The 17,785-nt window shown below is 52.1% G+C and overlaps 3 protein-coding genes and 1 pseudogene across 3 annotated transcripts in view; all 4 read left to right on the forward strand.

Annotated features, from left to right (window-relative positions):
• Positions 1 to 311, forward strand: part of LOC127601203 (ephrin type-B receptor 5-like) — a 25,564-nt gene extending 25,253 nt beyond the window's left edge. Inside the window, exon 10 of the mRNA XM_052066267.1 lies at positions 303 to 311. Within this exon, the coding sequence (XP_051922227.1) occupies positions 303 to 311 (9 nt within the window). The remainder of the gene's footprint in view (positions 1 to 302) is intronic.
• The window catches only part of LOC127600668 (cytochrome c oxidase subunit 6B1-like), a 74,803-nt gene that overhangs the window by 40,090 nt on the left and 16,928 nt on the right, over positions 1 to 17,785 (forward strand). The gene's annotated exons all lie outside the window — the stretch shown is intronic.
• Positions 1 to 17,785, forward strand: part of LOC127600519 (solute carrier family 2, facilitated glucose transporter member 3-like) — an 80,994-nt gene that overhangs the window by 35,293 nt on the left and 27,916 nt on the right. The window lies entirely within an intron of this gene.
• LOC127600520 (solute carrier family 2, facilitated glucose transporter member 3-like) overlaps positions 1 to 17,785 on the forward strand; it is an 80,689-nt pseudogene that overhangs the window by 34,988 nt on the left and 27,916 nt on the right.

A 17,785-nucleotide genomic window follows, 5' to 3' on the forward strand; every position in this document is an offset into this window, starting at 1 on the left:
TCCTTTTAACTTCACGGTTCGCTTCACATTGGAAAACAAAATTCTCCTGATATATTTTGGGTAAACGGGAAGAGCTTCAAGGAAATTGCAGCATCAATATCTTCTGGGGGGGTGGGGGGGGGTTCAAGGAAATAAATGACGCAGCCAAGCACATCAGTAACATTTGAAGTCTCAATTATTGTGCCATAACTTCCTTGACTTGTACCTCGAGATTACAAGTATTTCAAGGCTTTCGAGTTTTTAGCGATACAAGACGTCGCTTATATTATTATTTTTGTTTTTTTGTTGTATTTTTTTTGTAGAGTTTGTGACAAACTTTACAGCACCATCCATGCACATTGGTTGCTTTGCATTAAGCTAGTTAGCCAACTGGCCCACAGAAGAAGTACAAGGTTTGATAGCGTATGAGGTACGGTTGTCTTTTTCTAGCCTTGGCGGCTTATGTGGAGCGCACATGTCCCCCCCCCCCCCCCCCTGCATGTTTACCGACGAATACGTTTATTTCCGAGGGCGTCGGAACGAATTGTTTGCATTTCCATTCATTTCAATGGGGAATGATGATTTGGGTCAAGCCAGGTTGTTCTCCAGCAATTGTATCTCGAGTGCTTGGCGCGCGCTCTTCTATATAAATACAAAATATCGCGTCGCGTTACATAATTAGCGTTCTTCGCGGCCGACTTTAAAAACTATTCGAGGAGATTTTGTCGCAAAGCTTTCATAGGAGGCATAAAGTGATTTGAAGGACCAGACCTCGCTCGCCGGCATTTCCACGGCGGACCCCCCCCCCCCCCCACCCAAATGCCCCCCCCGTCACACCTACCAGCAGTTCCTGCGTGAGCTTCATGAGACTTTTGGTCTGGTTGGACAGCCTGTCCATGTCGCCGGGTCGCCGCTGAGGCACCGGGAAGGCAGAGTGGTGAAAACGGGCAGCTGGGCCAATAGCAGCGAGAAGAGGAGCGACGACGACGGGTCGAGCAGCACTGCGAGGAAGGGGGGGGGGGGACGGTGAGGGGGAGGGGGGGCAAGAAAACGGAAGCAATTAGCGGAGAGGCGCTGTCATCTCGCCGTAATGATCGTGACCTCAGCCTTGCCGCTGTCAACTCCGGGGGGGGGGGGGGGGGGGGGGAAGATATTGCACCATAATATAAACAATAGCTGCAGACTTGGCACGCGGCGCCCCGGCGTTGAGCCTCGGTGACAGATTCATGTTTTCACAGGCAAATCATTAAACACATCAGCATCACTCCTGGCCTGGATAAAGGCTCCGCAATGAATGCGGCTGATTGTCACACCTGCAACTGGATAGGCGGCGTGTGTTGCCGCTATAAATTATATAGACCGGGGGCCAAGTCAGACACGGCAAAACAGTAAGCTCATTCATTCTTTGGCCTTTCAAGTTCAAATACAAGCTCGTGTAAAGCATTTTTTTTAAAAATGGGGGGGGGGGGGGGCGGCCACAGAGGTGCTGAAGCCCCTACTGGAGGCTTGATAATTACAGGTGAACCGCAAGGATTTACAGGCAAAATAACACGCGTGCCAACTCACTGTCCTCAAACTGGAATGGCTTCAGCACACTAAAACAGCTTTTTTTTTAAAATTAGACCCCCACACCCCACTCCAAAAAAAAAAAAAGTCTTTCTATCAACAACCGGCAGTAGTTTAAAAATTTTTTTTTTAAGTTTTCTCTTGAATGAGACATTCACGCTCGTTAGCTTAGCTTCCGATTCCAAGTGAATTACGGCAAATCAAAATCAAAATCAAAATCAAGACATTCACTTACATTTCATATTGGTTCGAATCCAACAGAATGGAAGGCCCCAAAACAGCAGGTAGACAAATAAATAAAATAAAAATTAAAAAAACAATAATAAATCACCGGTCACTCCGGCAAGACGCGTCACACGTGCTGCGGCGGCGGCGGGGCGGCGGCGGCTTCTCCTTGGCGCCTTTTCAGTCCATATGAGGAGCAAAAAAAAGTTGCGTCCTGACCCCTTCGGATGGGAGCGCGCTAAAGACCACGTGAAATTTTTTTTTTTTTTTTGTGGGGTGGAGAGCTGGAAATTAAAAAAAAAATATATAATAATATAAATATATAATATATCTCGTCCAACTCTTCTTTGTTTTTTTGTTGGGAGCAAAGTTTGAGATGTAAGGTGGAGAGGCACTTGGACAGAGTAGAGAAGGAGAGAGAGCGAGGAGAGAAAGAAGAGAGAAAGAGAGAGAGAACTGCGGAGAGAGAAGGATGCGGTGTGTGCTAAGTCCAATTTTTTGCGCGCAAGTGAAGTGTTTAGGCTTGTTTAAAACTTCCTTTATAAAGACGTCGGGCCTATGACACATCGGCAGTGACTCACTTCATTCATTAAAACACACGCACACACACACACACACACACACAGACACGCGGGCTCTCTCTCTCTCTCTTTCTCTCCCTCCCTTCTGCCCCCTCCCTCTCTTTGCGAAACTTAAAACAAAAAAAAAGATTCCGTTGTGTTTTTTTTTCTTCTTGTTTTCTATCCTCTATCACTTTCTCCCCTCCCATCGCTGCCGGTTGCTATCTTGCACTACTTCCTGCGGCCTCATCAGTGCGCCAATGGTGTCCGCATCGCTTCTTATCTGGCCATCTCCCAATCCAAATCTCTCCCCCCCCCATTTTTTTTTTTTGTTTTTTTTTGCTCATTGTCTTTAGGTGTTATCAGCCCAGCTCATCAGTCGCGTGCCTTTCATATCTGGAGATATTATTATTATTATGATTATTAATATTATGATATTCTTTTGATTCCGACTCCCTCAACGATGCGATTGGATTTATTTTAAGGCTTCCCAGTGCCCCGCAAACACCTTTCTCTCCCCCTTTTCCTCACCCCTGGCACTTTTTCTGCCCCTCTTGAGACAGCAGCCTGTTATTTCCACTTCCCCCCCCCCACACTCACCACACACACACATACTATCCACCTCCCATTTTTTTTCTTTCTGCCTCCCTCCCTCCCTCCCTCTCCAGGGTGAAGGAAAGAGTGAGGAGTGAGGATAGGAGAGAGAGGTGTTGTCCAGGGACCAGACCAGAAGGGGCCTCCGAGACGCGTTGCATAGAAACAGTGAGAACACATGCACATCCATGCATTTTTTTTTTTTGGAGGGGGGGGCAGTGGGGGGGGGACATGAGCGCACGCTTGTACATTGTGGGTGGGGGTGCCCACTCGTCGAGGTCACGAAGGACGGCATGACAACATGCACATAACGTACACGCACGACTTGCAGAGGCACAAACAAGATTCCTCACACTACGGTGAAAGTTTTCCCATCGGAAAGCGTTCAAATATTTCGCCGGGCAAATCAAGTCGCCGATTGGACCGACAGGTGGCGCTGTAGGGGCTCCTCCCCACACCCTGCAGCTGCGCACCTGTTGGGTCATTAGGTAATTAGTGCTTGTAAAAGGACTCCATTTTGGTCCCATAATTGGTCTCTTGATGGAGTGGTGTGCAAATGGAGGGTGGGGGGGGGCGGCGGGGCATGAGGTCGCAGTGACGCCAAGCATCCACTTCTTTGGCACCCACTTTTCACAAAATCGCTCGCTGCGCCTTTGCCGACGCACTTTCGTCCGTTTATTGAACAAACGTACAAATACAAAAGGAGAACGCTCGCGTGCCCCCCTGCTGTAGACCACACCTCACGCCCGGTACGCTCACAGGAAAACTGCTCCCGATGCGTAAGGCCACGCCCCTTTAAATTTTACCCACCGAAATGAAATGAGGGCGGCCCGGTAGTCCAGTGGTTAGCACGTGGGCTTCACAGTGCAGAAGTACCGGGTTCGATTCCAGCTCCGGCCTCCCTGTGTGGAGTTTGCATGTTCTCCCCGGGCCTGCGTGGCTTTTCTCCGGGTGCTCCGGTTTCCTCCCACATTCCAAAAAACATGTGTGGCAGGCTGATTGGGACGCTCTAAATTGTCCCTAGGTGTGAGTGTGAGCGTGGATGGTTGTTCGTCTCTGTGTGCCCTGTGATTGGCTGGCAACCGATTCAGGTGGTCCCCCGCCTACTGCCCGAAGACAGCTGGATAGGCTCCAGCACCCCCCGCCACCCTAATGAGGATCAAGCGGCTCGGAAGATGAATGAATGAATGAATGAATGAAATGAAAGTGAAGCAATTACACGGAACGCTCAAGCTAACATGTGTTTGACTGCTTGTGCCGTTCCCAATAAACGATTGAAAATGCCCGTCAAGTGCGGCTGCGGCTCTCCTTGCCCACATGCAAAGGGCATCACAATACTTTAAAAGGCAAATCGAGTCAAATTAGTCTTTGTAAAAATACTCACGCTCGATCCTCGGGGCTCATATGATGACCCAATCACGGCTCGCCTGTTTTCCGGAGTTGGTCACGTGACACGCTGAGCTCCTCGGCACTGTGATGTCATTTTCGGTGGACAGCAAGTGACCAAATGGATGGATAAAGCAGGGTTGCTTTTGCTGCCTAATTGATTTTCCAAGCGGCAATAATAATCAGAATGCAGCGAAAATACGACCGTAAAGACAACATTTGACTCGGCTTCCCCTTTAATTGGATTACCGTAACGCTGAAAACATAAAAGTCGGGGCACTCTTACGTCAGTGTACTCATAATTCCAAATTCATTGTATCTGGAATCATTGTCAAAGTGTGCTACGAGTCCCACTCGAGATAATAACCGGCGACGGGCACAATAGCGCTGCGTGGGTTTTCTCCGGGTATTCCGTAAGTTGACCCTGTTTAGACTGCACTTTCATGATATCTACCAAACCGTTACTTCAGTTTCAGCATTGGAAATGTGCAATATTAAGAACGATTTTCCGTCCGTTTTTGCTATGCTACATTAGCGCTTGATCATTCATCTTAGCATATGGGCTACTGCACGCTAGTTGCGGCTATTTTCAATGTAAACCGTGCATATTTTGGTTATTTCTGTTCCAAGCTTATATTGCGTTTTGAAAAGTTAGCATAACAATGTACAGTGATGACACAGAGACATTTAATTTGAACGGTGGTGAAACATCCCCCTTTGTGTGTTTCTATTTCTCTGTACAGTTTTACAAAAATCTAAGGAAAAAGAAACTAAAGCTCCATCTCAACATTGTGGATCCTTGGTCTTTTTTCGTTGTTCGCTATCTGTCTATCTGTTCACGTCTCGGACACGGACAAGTAGGACAGAATACTGGCAAATAGGTTTGAATGTAATTGTAGGCTAAATGCGAGAAACGTAGCATTTAGCGTGCTACGTGTAGTGCTCGAGTAAAAAAAAAAAAAAAAAACATGTTCGTTTTTTTTTTGTTATTCTTTGCCTTTGGCCTACATAATGTCGGCGGTTACGGCGGCACTTGAAGAGCCGAGCGTTTTTTTTGAGGTGGTAATTTGAGAACCGCTATTATGGTTCTTCGCTAACGATGTCGCGGTTCACTCGCGCGAACGGTCGCCCAAAGTCAACTGGGAAATGCCGCAGCTCACCAGCGACAACAATCGCCATTGAAAGATTTTTTGTGTGTTTTTCTTCCTACTTCCTACTGCGCACGTGTTACGTTTCATGCATTGTCGCGAAACACACACACACACACGCACACACACACACACTGTATATATAGCCGAGTTTGGTCTGACTGGAAAGATCCAGTCAGGTGCAGTAAAGCGTGACCCAGTGTTGCAAAAGGGCAGAAATGACTTTCCAGTCATGCCAGAGGGCGCATGCATCACTACCTACGAGGAAATGCCCGCAACCGTCACAAGGGAAAGAAAACAGAGAGAAGGAAGAAAGCGTTTCGAAGGAAAAACACTCACTCGAGATAATACCGGCGACTGGGCACAATAGCGCTTTCTATTCGCAGATGCCGAGTTTGATTCTCGGGGGGGTCAAACGAAGAAAATGAGATGATATTGACACAGGGAATGGTTCTTTCTAGTTGGCCACATGAAAAGGCCGTTTGAAGACGCAGCTGGGGCGGAGAAGAAAAGAAAGAGTGAAGTTAGTCACTCTCCCTGCTTTGCGCTCACCGTTGGGGGGTCTCCTGGGTGGTTCACAGCGTCTACAAGACGCGGACGTGCGCGTGCCCGTCAGCCTTTATAGGGCAATCGTTGGATTAATCGAGGCGGACACTTTTTTTTTTTTCAGGTCAAGGGTCAGCGACCTTTTTCGAAAGTGACGGCGACTTCATTCTTGGTCGCCCAGTTTGGTCCGCGCTTTGGAATCAACGCGTGGGTTCAAAAGACGTTTCGTCGGTGGTGCAGAGCGGCATTTAAAATATTTTGGAATATTCATTCATTCATTCATTCATCTTCCGAGCCGCTTGATCCTCACGAGGGTCGCGGGGGGTGCTGGAGCCTATCCAGCTGTCTCCGGGCAGTAGGCGGGGGACACCCTGAATCGGTTGCCAGCCAATCGCAGGGCACACAGAGACGAACAACCATCCGCGCTCACACTCACACCTCGAGACAATTTAGAGTGTTCAATCAGCCTGCCACGCTATTTTTGGAATGTGGGAGGAAACCGGAGCACCCGGAGAAAACCCACGCAGGCCCGGGGAGAACATGCAAACTCCACACAGGGAGGCCGGAGCTGGAATCGAACCCGGTACCTCTGCACTGTGAAGCCACGTGCTACCCACTGGACTACCGGGCCCCTCAAAATTTCCTGCAATCTTTTTGTTCTCATTCACAATATCGTGTGCCTTGGCGGCGCAGTGTTTAAAATCGTTTTGGGGTTTTCCTTTTTATTTTATTAATTTTTTATTGTTTGTCCAATCAAATTTCAGCTTCCTTTTGAATTTTTTTTTTAATTCAATTTACCTGCCCGGAGACGGCCGAGCTAGGCTCCAGCACGCCCCCGCGACCCTTGTGAGGATAAAGCGGATCGGAAAATGATTTTTCCAATCTCGTTTTATGCAGAACATGAGGAGGTGGGGCGGGGGGGGGGGGGGGCATAGTTGGCGACTGACTGCGGTGCGTCCAAATACAGAAGAGATATTTGTTTTCACTTTTTCTCCCCGATGGGCTCGGTCGAGCGGCCGCGGCACCCGCTTTTTGAACTTTGCGTGTTGGCGCACACGACAAAAAAAAAAAAAAGAGAGGGGCGTCGGGGGCATTTTGGAGTTTGCGGGAGCCAAGCGCACTGGCGCAGCCTGCTGGAAAAGGGGGAATCCGGGCTCGGTGTCAATGGGTGTGCGTACTGTACGCGTGTGTAATTATGGGCATGTGGCGGTTATAAAAGCGGTGCCTGTGTAGCGTGCCGGGCATCGCTGTTTGTGCATCGACGTGTGTGTGTGTGTGTGTGTGTGTGTGTGTGTGTGTGTGTGGCCTTCATATGCTACCCATGACATCACCGATGTCGTTAAAGCGCCACGGAGGAGAAAAACGAGAGACACTTAGGCTGCGACCTCAAAGGCATCGGGAGGAAGGGGAACCTGTGACGGCCTCGCCGCCAGACAAACTTTACTCACACAAGCTTCTCTGAGCTGCGCAACACTGGGCTTCCTGTGTGGAGTTTGCATGTTCTTCCCCCCCCCCCGGGGCCTGCGTGGGTTTTCTGCGGGTATTCCGGCTTTCCTCCTACAGTCCAAAAACGTGCATGGTGTCACGTCGCGTGATGGTGGTGGTGGAAACCCAAAAAGCAGGCAGGAGGAGGAGCAGGGTGTACTTGACGAATTGTATTTAAAACAAAGAAAACTAAATCCAAAACAAAGTCCAAAGTAACAAACAAAAACGATTCATTCATTCATCTTCCTAACCGCTTGATCCTCACTAGGGTCGCGGGGGGTGCTGGAGCCTATCCCAGCCGTCTTCGGGCAGTAGGCGGGGGACACCCTGAATCAGTTGCCAGCCAATCGCAGGGCACACAGAAACGAACAACCAATCCACGCTCACATTCACACCTAGGACAATTTAGAGTGTCCAATCAGCACGCATGTCTTTGGAATGTGGGAGGAAACCGGAGCACCCGGAGAAGACCCACGCAGGCCCGGGGAGAACATGCAAACTCCGCACAGGGAGGCCGGAGCTGGAATCGAACCCGGTACCTCTGCGCTGTGAAGCCGACGCGCTAACCACTGGACTACCGGGCCGCCAAAGAAAACTAAATCCAAAACAAAGTCTAAAGTAACAAACAAAAACCAAGAACCAAAAGACTACGAGAACAAACATGACAGCAGCAAGAGCAAACAACGACCCGACAACGAGCGCTTGGGCTGGGAGTCCTTTCAAAGCACTGATTATCTAATGACCAACAGGTGCGCAGCTGCAGGGGGACGCCTACAGTGCCACCTGTTGGTCCCAAACCGAATCGCGACACACGGAAGGCCGATTGAACACTCCAATTTGTCCCTCGGTGTGAGTGTGAGCGCGGATGGTCGTTCGGCTGTGTGCCCTGCGATGGCCTAGCAAGCGGTTCGGGGGTGTCCCGTGCCACCTCCTGCCCCCGAGCCGGGCTAGAGATTCGCATCCCTTCACAAAGGGCAATTGGAAATGATTCTCGCTACATGTTTGCGTCACACTCGTTCGCTTGCTCGGCGACTCTAATTTGTCAAGTGGGGTGGGGAGATGTTGTCATGATGACGTTGCCCTATCGGCTTTTCACATCATTTGCCGTCGATGATGTCACTGGCCAAATATTGTGATCATCTTTTATGGTGAGCTAGTCCCGTCCCGTCCTGTCCTGTTCCCACCCTGAGCAACAACATCCTGCGCTACGTGAGTGTGTCCATTGCGATATGGCTGGTTTCCCCCCCCATCCTTTTTTTTTATGGCTCCAAGTGTTTCCATGTCCAGGTGGATGATAAAGCAAGTTGTGTGGTTTTCAGGGTCAGGTCCGATTGGCCCCCGAGCGTCATTTGTAAGCGGGGGGAAAACATTGGCCGTGACGCAACGGCCATCGGAAGAAGTGGTAATAAATTCATCATCTTTCTCTTTTTTTTTTTCTTCAAGCAGCGCACTCATTTCCTCAGGGAATTCCAGCAGGGGCTTGAGTAAACAACGCAGCCATTACGTTTAAAGGCCAAAGCAAAGCATCCAACCTTTTAATGTTAATATTTACTCTCCCATAACAGACCACTTTTAAGTTTCCCTGTGACCTCGTTCCCCCCCCCCCCCCCCCCCACTCCCTCGCCGCCGTCATTCGGCCTCTCATTCATTCTCTCCGCCTCGCTCGCTCCCACATGAGTGACTCCGCCGGGGCATCCTGTCCTAGGGGGGTTGCCATGGTTGCCCAACCCCAACTCGCTCCAAGTTGCTTCCCCGCACATGCCCCCCCCCCTTGTACTTTTTTGCCTACGTCAGAGAGAAAGTGAGCGTGTTAATGATGGGGAGGCAGGCGGGGGGATGAGTAGCGGTGGGAAGAGTAACGCACAGGAAGGAGGCCGCGCACAATGGATGGTAAAGTGACGTCGGTGGAAGTGATGAGGGTCAATGTTCAGCTCGGGGTCACGCGAGGGACCCTCCTCGCGACATCTACCAACTGTGCGTAGCATGCCCCCCCCCACCCTAAAAGAGATGACATTCAAAAAAACTGTTGCTGAGATTAGTGACTCACAAGTGAAGCACTCATGTCTCTTCACACTCTGAAGGACACTTTGGCCGGAGCACCCGGAGAAAACCCACACAGGCCCGGGGAGAACATGCAAACTCCACACAGGGAGGCCAGAGCCGGAATCGAACCCGGTACCTCTGCACTGTGAAGCCGACGTGCTTACCACTGGACTACCGGGCCGCCCCTGTCATCATATCAAAACGTCCAAAGCGTAAGTGGACTCTTGGGGGTGTCGATTTGAGAAAAAAAAATGCATGCTGTGTGCAAAACTAAAACCTTTATCCTGATTTTGTGTGTGTGTGTGTGTGTGAAGAGTTGGTCCTATCCCGTGCTGTGCTGTTCTGCTCCCTCCGAGCCAATGGTGCGCAATTCAGCCGAGACCGACAATGTTTTTCAAAAAGAGTTCAAGTGTGCTTGCTTCGAGTTGTTTGTTGACACTCCCCGTGGAACCGACAAGTTAAACTAACTCCAACTAAGGAGGATGAGACTCCACTCAAAAGTACGTGAAGCAGCGTTTTGGAGCAACTGGAGACACTTGAGGGAAGACTGGCTGAGCCCAAAAATGAAGCCTGGGAACACACACATACACACACACACACACACACACATACACACACACACACACACACGCTTTAGATAAGACGCCAGGGCGCCCTAATGAGTCGTGCGCGACGTCCACGGGCCACTGGGTAGCAAAAACCAGTCCAGTATATTTAAGGACACGCGTAGCATTGTCTCGCAAATGTCACCTAGCTTAATGCTAACACACAACGCGAGACGCTGTAGACGGTTAGCATCCATGTCACCGTAGAAACCGTAGAAACTCAGATGTAAGTAAGTGTCTGAGAAAAAGCGCCCCCCCATCCCCCACACCCCCACACCCGTGTCCCTAATTGCTTCACATTTGTTTGAAATCTTACCGCAAGGAGTTTTAAAAAAAATGGATTTGGAGAAAAGGGCATTTGAGACCAAGTCTCAAACGGTTCTTTCCTGTTTTTCGGTGAAAAACGAATTCCTCCGTGGGTCTCTCTGTCTCCTGTCACTTTTGCCCGTGTCTCATTTTTTTCAATGAATCATCGCCTCCTCGTTTGCCTTTTTTTTAAATTCCTCCTCGCGTGTCCCATCGTAGCCTCCAGTCCACTTCACAGGAAACAGAGTTCCGATTTCTTGGCAGCCAAGGACTTGAGACTTGCTCAAGCTTCGGCCTCAACGACTTGAGTCACCTGTCTGGCCTTTTTTTATTTTAATTTTATTTTTTTTAACGACAGAGCCATCGTCATTTTGCTGTTTTGCTCCGTGCGGCTCAGTTCGTGCTAAATAAAGCAGAACATGAGGGGGGGGGGGGGGGTCATAGTTGGCGACCCACGCGTCTGCATCGCATCCCTCTTACGAGGACAAATTTCGCGTGACAAAAGATGGCGTCGGGGTGCGCCGGAAAAGGGCTTCCCCAGATCGGGCCTGGCCCGCAACTAACCCTTGGGACTCACACCCCAATTTCCCGTCGCTAAAAAAATCAATTTGTCCACCAAATCCACCGTAACAGCGAATGGAGTGCACTTATATGCCGTCTTATCTACACCGTAGGTGTCAAACTCAAGGCCCGGGGGCCAGATCTGGCCCACCGCGTCATTTTAGGCGGCCCACAAAAGTAAAATCTCCCATTCCGAGCATGTAAATGTGAATTCCTGACAATAAAATGGTTGGGGGGGAAAATTAGAACGAGAGCCTCGCCATCTGCCATGTCAGTTATGGATTGATTAATGAAAGGCCGGATGAATGAATGAGTGTTCATCCCAATCCATCCATCCATCCGTTTAACAGCCAATCGGCAGTCTCGGCCGGGCTTGGTCTGGGAGACTCCCTTTCGAAGTTTTGGACATCATTTCGGCCTTTGCAGACAGACAAATCTTGCCTGCGGGAGTTACATGGAGGTACGGGGTGGATGGGCAGCGTTGCTAAGCAACCGAGGGGGCGTGTCACGCCGTATATTTTGTTCCTAAGCGAGGTCGCGGCGGCATTTGGCTTCGTCACGGAGGCCCCTTCGCCAAGCGGTGGGAAAAAATCCGCTCGTTGTCATGAAGTGGACGTTATAAAGGTGATCGGCTCGAGCCAAATCGCATAACGGCACTTTGAAATGTGAAAGTTATCGGGGGGGGGGGGGGCAATGTTCATCGAGATGCTCGCGTGTGTGTGTGTGTCTCCCCCAAATTGCAAGCAAGCACACGCAAAAGGGAACTTATTACTGTGCAAATAACTCTTTCCATCTTCAACTGGCGTTAACGGGGGCTCCGAGAGCACGGGGCCCCCCCGTCTCGGAGCCCCCACTTCCTCCTCTGCCGCTCTTCTCCGTCGCCCGAAACATTCTTTCCTCTGCTGTCACTGCGCGTCCCGTCTGCTGCTGCTGCTGCATCCCTCAACTCTCAAAGTGCTTCCTCCCCATCTCTCTGTTTCCCCTTTTTCTACCACCGCCCCCCCCCTGACCCCCCACCCCCTTTAATCGGACGAATACAATATGTCGGCCCCAGCGAAGAGTCAAGTACTATTTCGGGGGCGTGGCCAAGTGTGCAGAGACGTTGTCCGCGGAGACCTTTTGGCATGCGTTACCCCCCCCCCCCCACCACCACCACCACCACCCCCACCCCCCCCTCCCTTTTTGTCAGGCACTGCGCTTGAATTACTACATATGTTGTATTTACGCGTATGCGTAAGCCACGTACGCAATGTCGGAGTCAGCCGGACACCATTTACCGGCACGTTAGTACGTCAGTCCCACAATGGGGCCCCCGTCGCCTTGTTTTTCTACGGAAGCTGCGCCCATGGGAAATGGAGGGGGGGGGGGCGCGTGTGTGTGTGTGTGAAAGAGAGAGAGAGGCGCACTGAAGGAAGACAAAAGGAAGAAGTGACGGTTGTGACGTGACCTTCTCGAATGTCTTTATCAAGCTGACCCCGCTGGGTGGGGGGGGTTGGGGGGGGGGGGGTTCGACGTTGAAACGCGCGCAAGTCAGGGCAGCACAAATATGCTTACGTCGGTTCCAAAGCGATTTATAACCCACGACCCTCTCTTAAACGTGACACGGATGGGCTGTTTTTTTGGGACAGCGCTGACGCACTTCAGCCCCCCCCCCCCACCTCATTAAATTAAAGCTCATTACACGGGCGGCCGTCGTAAATCAAGCCCGGGCGGCGACGGCAGATAACGCCGGCTTGTGTCGCAGCGGCACGGTGGCCGGATTGATTGGGCTTCCTGTGCGTCAGTGTGTGTACGTTTGGTCACGGCCGAGAGCAAACACGGGCGAGAGGAAATTTCATATCCGCGCGTTGTCGGGTTTTGAAACGTGGCGAGGTGGGGGGGGGGGGGCGCGTGCGGCCAAAGATGGTTGCCGGCGGGTCAAAGGTCGAGATCCAGTTTGGCGTTTTTTTTTTTTTTAATGGACTGTGATCTGGCAGTAATGTGTTTGCATGCATTCTCGGTCACCGGGCTGATGGCGGTTATCTGCGATTGCCATCGTTTGGGGGGGGGCGCTGAACAAAACGGCACAAACTCTGCTTTCATTTGCTCCGCCATGCGTTGAAGTTTTGTTTTGCCGGAGCGCCTTTATCACAAAAGAGGGCCGTGACTAAGAGGAATGACACGTTTGGCATTCCCGCTGTTGAGCGTTGCACTTTGACCTCCCGCCGTTACCAATTTGCCACAAATGGCTCTGCCGGCGGGAGGTGGTGGGGGGGTGGGGGGGGTTTGAATGCCTGACATGTCTTCTTTTATCAATAACTGTCTGAGTCAAGGCCTTTGAAATGAAAACCCTTCGGAATGTTCTATTTTTGGCAGCGAGTTCACACGCGTTAGCATTACACCACCGCAACATGTGTCTAGCCTTCCCTCCCTTTTCTCCCCCCCCCCCCCCCCCCCGACTGCTCGTTGACTTTCTCCTCATCAATCACGCTGTCCGTAACGAGAAGGTCACCGCCGGATGCGGGGAATGGTGTTGGCGGGGCCTCGGCGAGCGGGCCTGCCTTGTTTTAACGGCGCCCTCGCATCTGGATCGGACCCCCGGTAGCGCCGGGAAGCATGCCAGGAATTCAAGGAATTCCTGACGCCCCCCCCACCCCCCGGTGAGCGATAAGAAGGAAATCCCCCGCCTCCGATGGGCCTGGAAGAGCGGAGAACAACAGGCGCGCAGACAATCACTGGGGAGAAATGAAAAGGAGATGACGACAAAGTGCGGGCTGGACGAGCGGGGGTCGGACTTTGACACTAAGACAATAAACATGGCGGCGGCGGCGGCGGCGGCGGCTATCCTGAGAGGCCGCGAGCGATGACGGAGATGCGCGGGATGACACACGAAAAGGGGGAAAGCGGGGCGGGCGGGGGTGACATGTGAAGAAGGCCTAATGGACGGTGACGGCCGGGATGGGGGTCGGATTAGACAAAACAAAGAGATGGACGAGGATGACCCGATGCTAGCTGGCCATGACGGAGACGTAAAACGGGCGTGTCGGAAGTGCGTCGGGGCACCGAGGCGCCCTCTACGGGACGGGAAAAGCAACGCGATACGCCTCATCGAAAATGAGGAAACGCGCCTCCGAGCGGAGTTTTGCCCACCGGGTCCCGACGGTTTTGACCGACGGCACCTGCTTATGAGTCATCCCCCCCCCCCGAGCTTTTCGCTCCCACTTTGCACGAACACAACGCTCTGATGAGCCACTCATCGGGCGCCGCCCCCCGTACATCGACGCGTTCCCGTTTGTCTGGCTACGGATGCGGTCCGCCAGTCGCAAAAGGTTTCGGGCCGCTAAATAGCACCAGGACCGATCGGATTGCCGATCACCAGGCCGGTTTCTCCGGGATTGCGTCAGTACTTTGGCTCCCTAATCCGTGAGTAAGCACATACCTCACAGTCATTGGGGGGGGGGGGGGGGTGGACACAGGAGTGGCAAACGTAATTAGAAAGGGTATTTCAAATGGCGCGGCCCGGTAGTCCAGTGGTTAGCACGTCGGCTTCACAGTGCAGAGGTACCGGGTTCGATTCCAGCTCCGGCCTCCCTGTGTGGAGTTTGCATGTTCTCCCCGGGCCTGCGTGGGTTTTCTCCGGGTGCTCCGGTTTCCTCCCACATTCCAAAAACATGCAAGGCAGGCTGATTGGACACTCTGAATTGTCCCTAGGTGTGAGTGTGAGCGTGGATGGTTGTTCGTCTCAATGTGCCCTGCGATTGGCTGGCAACCGATTCAGGGTGTCCCCCGCCTACTGCCCGAAGACAGCTGGGCTAGGCTCCAGCACCCCCCACGACCCTAGTGAGGATCAAGCGGCTCGGAAGATGAATGAATGAATGAATGAATGAATGAATTTCAAATGGCTCCTTATCTTCTTCCTGATCTGCCACGAGCACCGCAGGACCACGTCAGGGCCGCACGCCGTACCTTTGTCACCCAGCAGCTGGGATAGCAGCTGGCACGAACCTCAACGGGAAATTCTGTCCCGCCACCGGTGGTAGGAATACTTCACATCGCTGACATTCATGCAGCTGGTCTCCGATCCACTCCCACTCGATTGGCTCCATTGACGATCGTGAAGCAGGTGGATCGATCACTCTGATCAGAGTTCCACTTTGATCAGGATAAGCCATAGAACGTACCGTATCTTTTCTGCCATTGCGGAGCGTAGCCATTCACGTCGTGGGATCAATTCCTACCCAAAGACCGGGGCGTCGCTCATCTTTCCAGATCGGCGGTATAAGCGATCGAAATCGATATCTCCACGATAGTGCTTGATAGACTTGATTGAGGAAACGCAAACCCAGACTGGAATCTCCCTATGAGAGAGTCCAGCCCGTCTTCCATCTTTCACCGTCAAATAGTCTCACGTTCGGTGTGTCCGCTTTGCACTCGGCGTTGACCCCGAACAGGATAAGCGCCACGGGAAGCGGATGGATTGGGGTAGGGGGGGGGGGGGGGGGGGGTTCTCCTGTTTTACAAGACTGTTCACGTCTGATCCAAAACCAAGACTTCTTAATGACAAAAGGAAATGACAGATTGTCCCCATAAATAAAAAACGCTCCGGGTGTCGTATTTTGTATGAAAATGTGTCATTCTTTAAAATATCAAGATCAGAGCGCAGACTTCGGCCAATTGCAATAACCAAATTGGGACGGCTCGCGAGATTCCGGCCGCAAGACTCGAACCGCTTTCCACCGAAGCGTCATGCTAATCAATCTTTGAAGGCGAGCGGTTGACCTTTGGTGAACAAAAGGTCAAAGGCGCCCGCTTTGAAAGGACTCCTCCTGTGGGATCGGATCAACATCGCAAAGGTCAAGTGAACCCGAGTGGGCGAGTACCACGGCGGGGACGCACGATACGTGACGCGCTGTTCGCTTTGCGGCCGGCGCGGAACAAATCGGGGTCGGGATTCGGATTCCGTGACTGTGAAGAGTTCTGCCTCCGTTGGGTCAAAACCTCACGGAATGACATCGTGCGGTTGCCTGGCTTTTCGACCCATCTGAAACAGCTGACGCAAGGCAGCGGGCGGCCGGCCGGCGCTCTGTGTGTGCGTGCGTGTATGTGTGTGTGTGTGTGTGTGTGTGTGTGTGTGTGTTTTTCAAGGGGAGGCGGTGAGAAGGCGCAGGCAGATGGCGCAAAAGGTAACTGTTTTTAGCTAACCACATTTCCAAAAATGACCCTTGGGAACTGTGGATGAGTGACAGCTGAGGTGGAGCCTCAGGGAGTAGGAGGCCGGGGGGGGGGGCAAGTAGGTGGGAGACTTTTTCCTGTGTTTTTGCGTGCCTGTTCTGTCACGACGGAGACCTACGGGATGTATGTACACAGTACACACGGGGCCGTCTCTCACGGCCGCAGTTGAAGGCGAGGGCTCCGCCGGGGGACCACCTGTGGACAACTTCCATTTTCCTCCAGGCAGCAACGTCATTTAGGGGGGGGGGGGCTCCTCCCTGTCACCCTTTTACCTCCGACATGCAGAAACCCCAAAGAGTATCCCTGACGCTAACATGGAAAAAAAAAAAAGCCCGTTTGGAGCGAATATAAGGGCAAATATTATTCTTCCTGACAGTTACCACGGCGAGCACCTCTGACCTGGCAGTGAAACTGTCGAAACAAAAAGCCCAAAGACTTTTTTTTTTGGCTCCATCAAAGGAGCGCTACATAAAATAAACACGGCCATCAGATTACTAGCGCTAGAACACGAGGCCGCGCTAAGCCCACTACGGCACTGCCTTCTCGGCTCGATGGGAGTTGAGTCCGGGGTCCGCTCGGTCAACACCGTGACGTCAAATAGGAACAAGGCGTCCGACACAAGCCTCGGATCGGTCGGAACACTGGAACGCGGCCCCCGCGTGAGGTCCCGGCCTCCGGCCCCTGAGGCGACGTAGGAGACCACGAGGAACGGAGGGTAAAGGTAGAACGCAGCAACACATATTGGCCCCGCCCCTAACGACAGTCCCCGGGACACGCCGCCGCCAGCGTGGTTTGGTGGTCGTGGTGAGACTGCGAGGCTGGATCCCACCTCACTGGGACCTCTTTATAGCACCCGGGCCCGCGCCTGTCCCAGAGGAAGTCGATCTTTGCGCTTCGGAGGCGCATCCGTCTCATGTTTGGGCCAAACTTGGATCCGCCCCCTTGAAAACTTTTCTCCACGCCGCCCGTTTGGACGTCTGGCTGAACGTGACCTATTTCCCTCGCCGGCCTTCAAGAGCAGCCTGTCTACGCTCCCGGTCTGTCTGTGTGCCAGTCTGTGAACTAACAGAGAATCTCCCCCCCGAGCCCCCTCCACCCCCCCTCCCTGCTCCTGTGTTTCCTACCTCACCTTTGCACAGGACTCAGCTGTGAACAATGTTCCACTCTCTGGCTGTCTGACTGCGTCTGATACAGCCAGACTCTTCAAATATTTTCACTATGAGACCCAAAAGACTTTTTTTTCCCCCTCATTTATACGGAGCCAGACTTCATAGTGATCCCCACACCCACCCACACACACACACACACACACACACACGCCAACCCCCACCTTCTCGATGAGGCCATGATACAAAAACAATTTAAGTCCACATCACGGTTAAGGTTCCACAATGTGTGGTAATGATGACTGCTTTGGGCCGAGAAGAGCCCACACACTTTCCAATCCAATTTCCTGATGGTCTCACAGTCTCCGTCAGCGGGCCCCCCCCCCAACCCCTGACGTAGGACTTGAAAAACGTCCTCACGCTGCCGGCTTTGGGGTGACGTCGGGCTCAGGTAAAATGCTGCC

This window comes from Hippocampus zosterae, chromosome 5, assembly GCF_025434085.1.
Source record: "Hippocampus zosterae strain Florida chromosome 5, ASM2543408v3, whole genome shotgun sequence".
Lineage (NCBI taxonomy): Eukaryota > Metazoa > Chordata > Actinopteri > Syngnathiformes > Syngnathidae > Hippocampus > Hippocampus zosterae.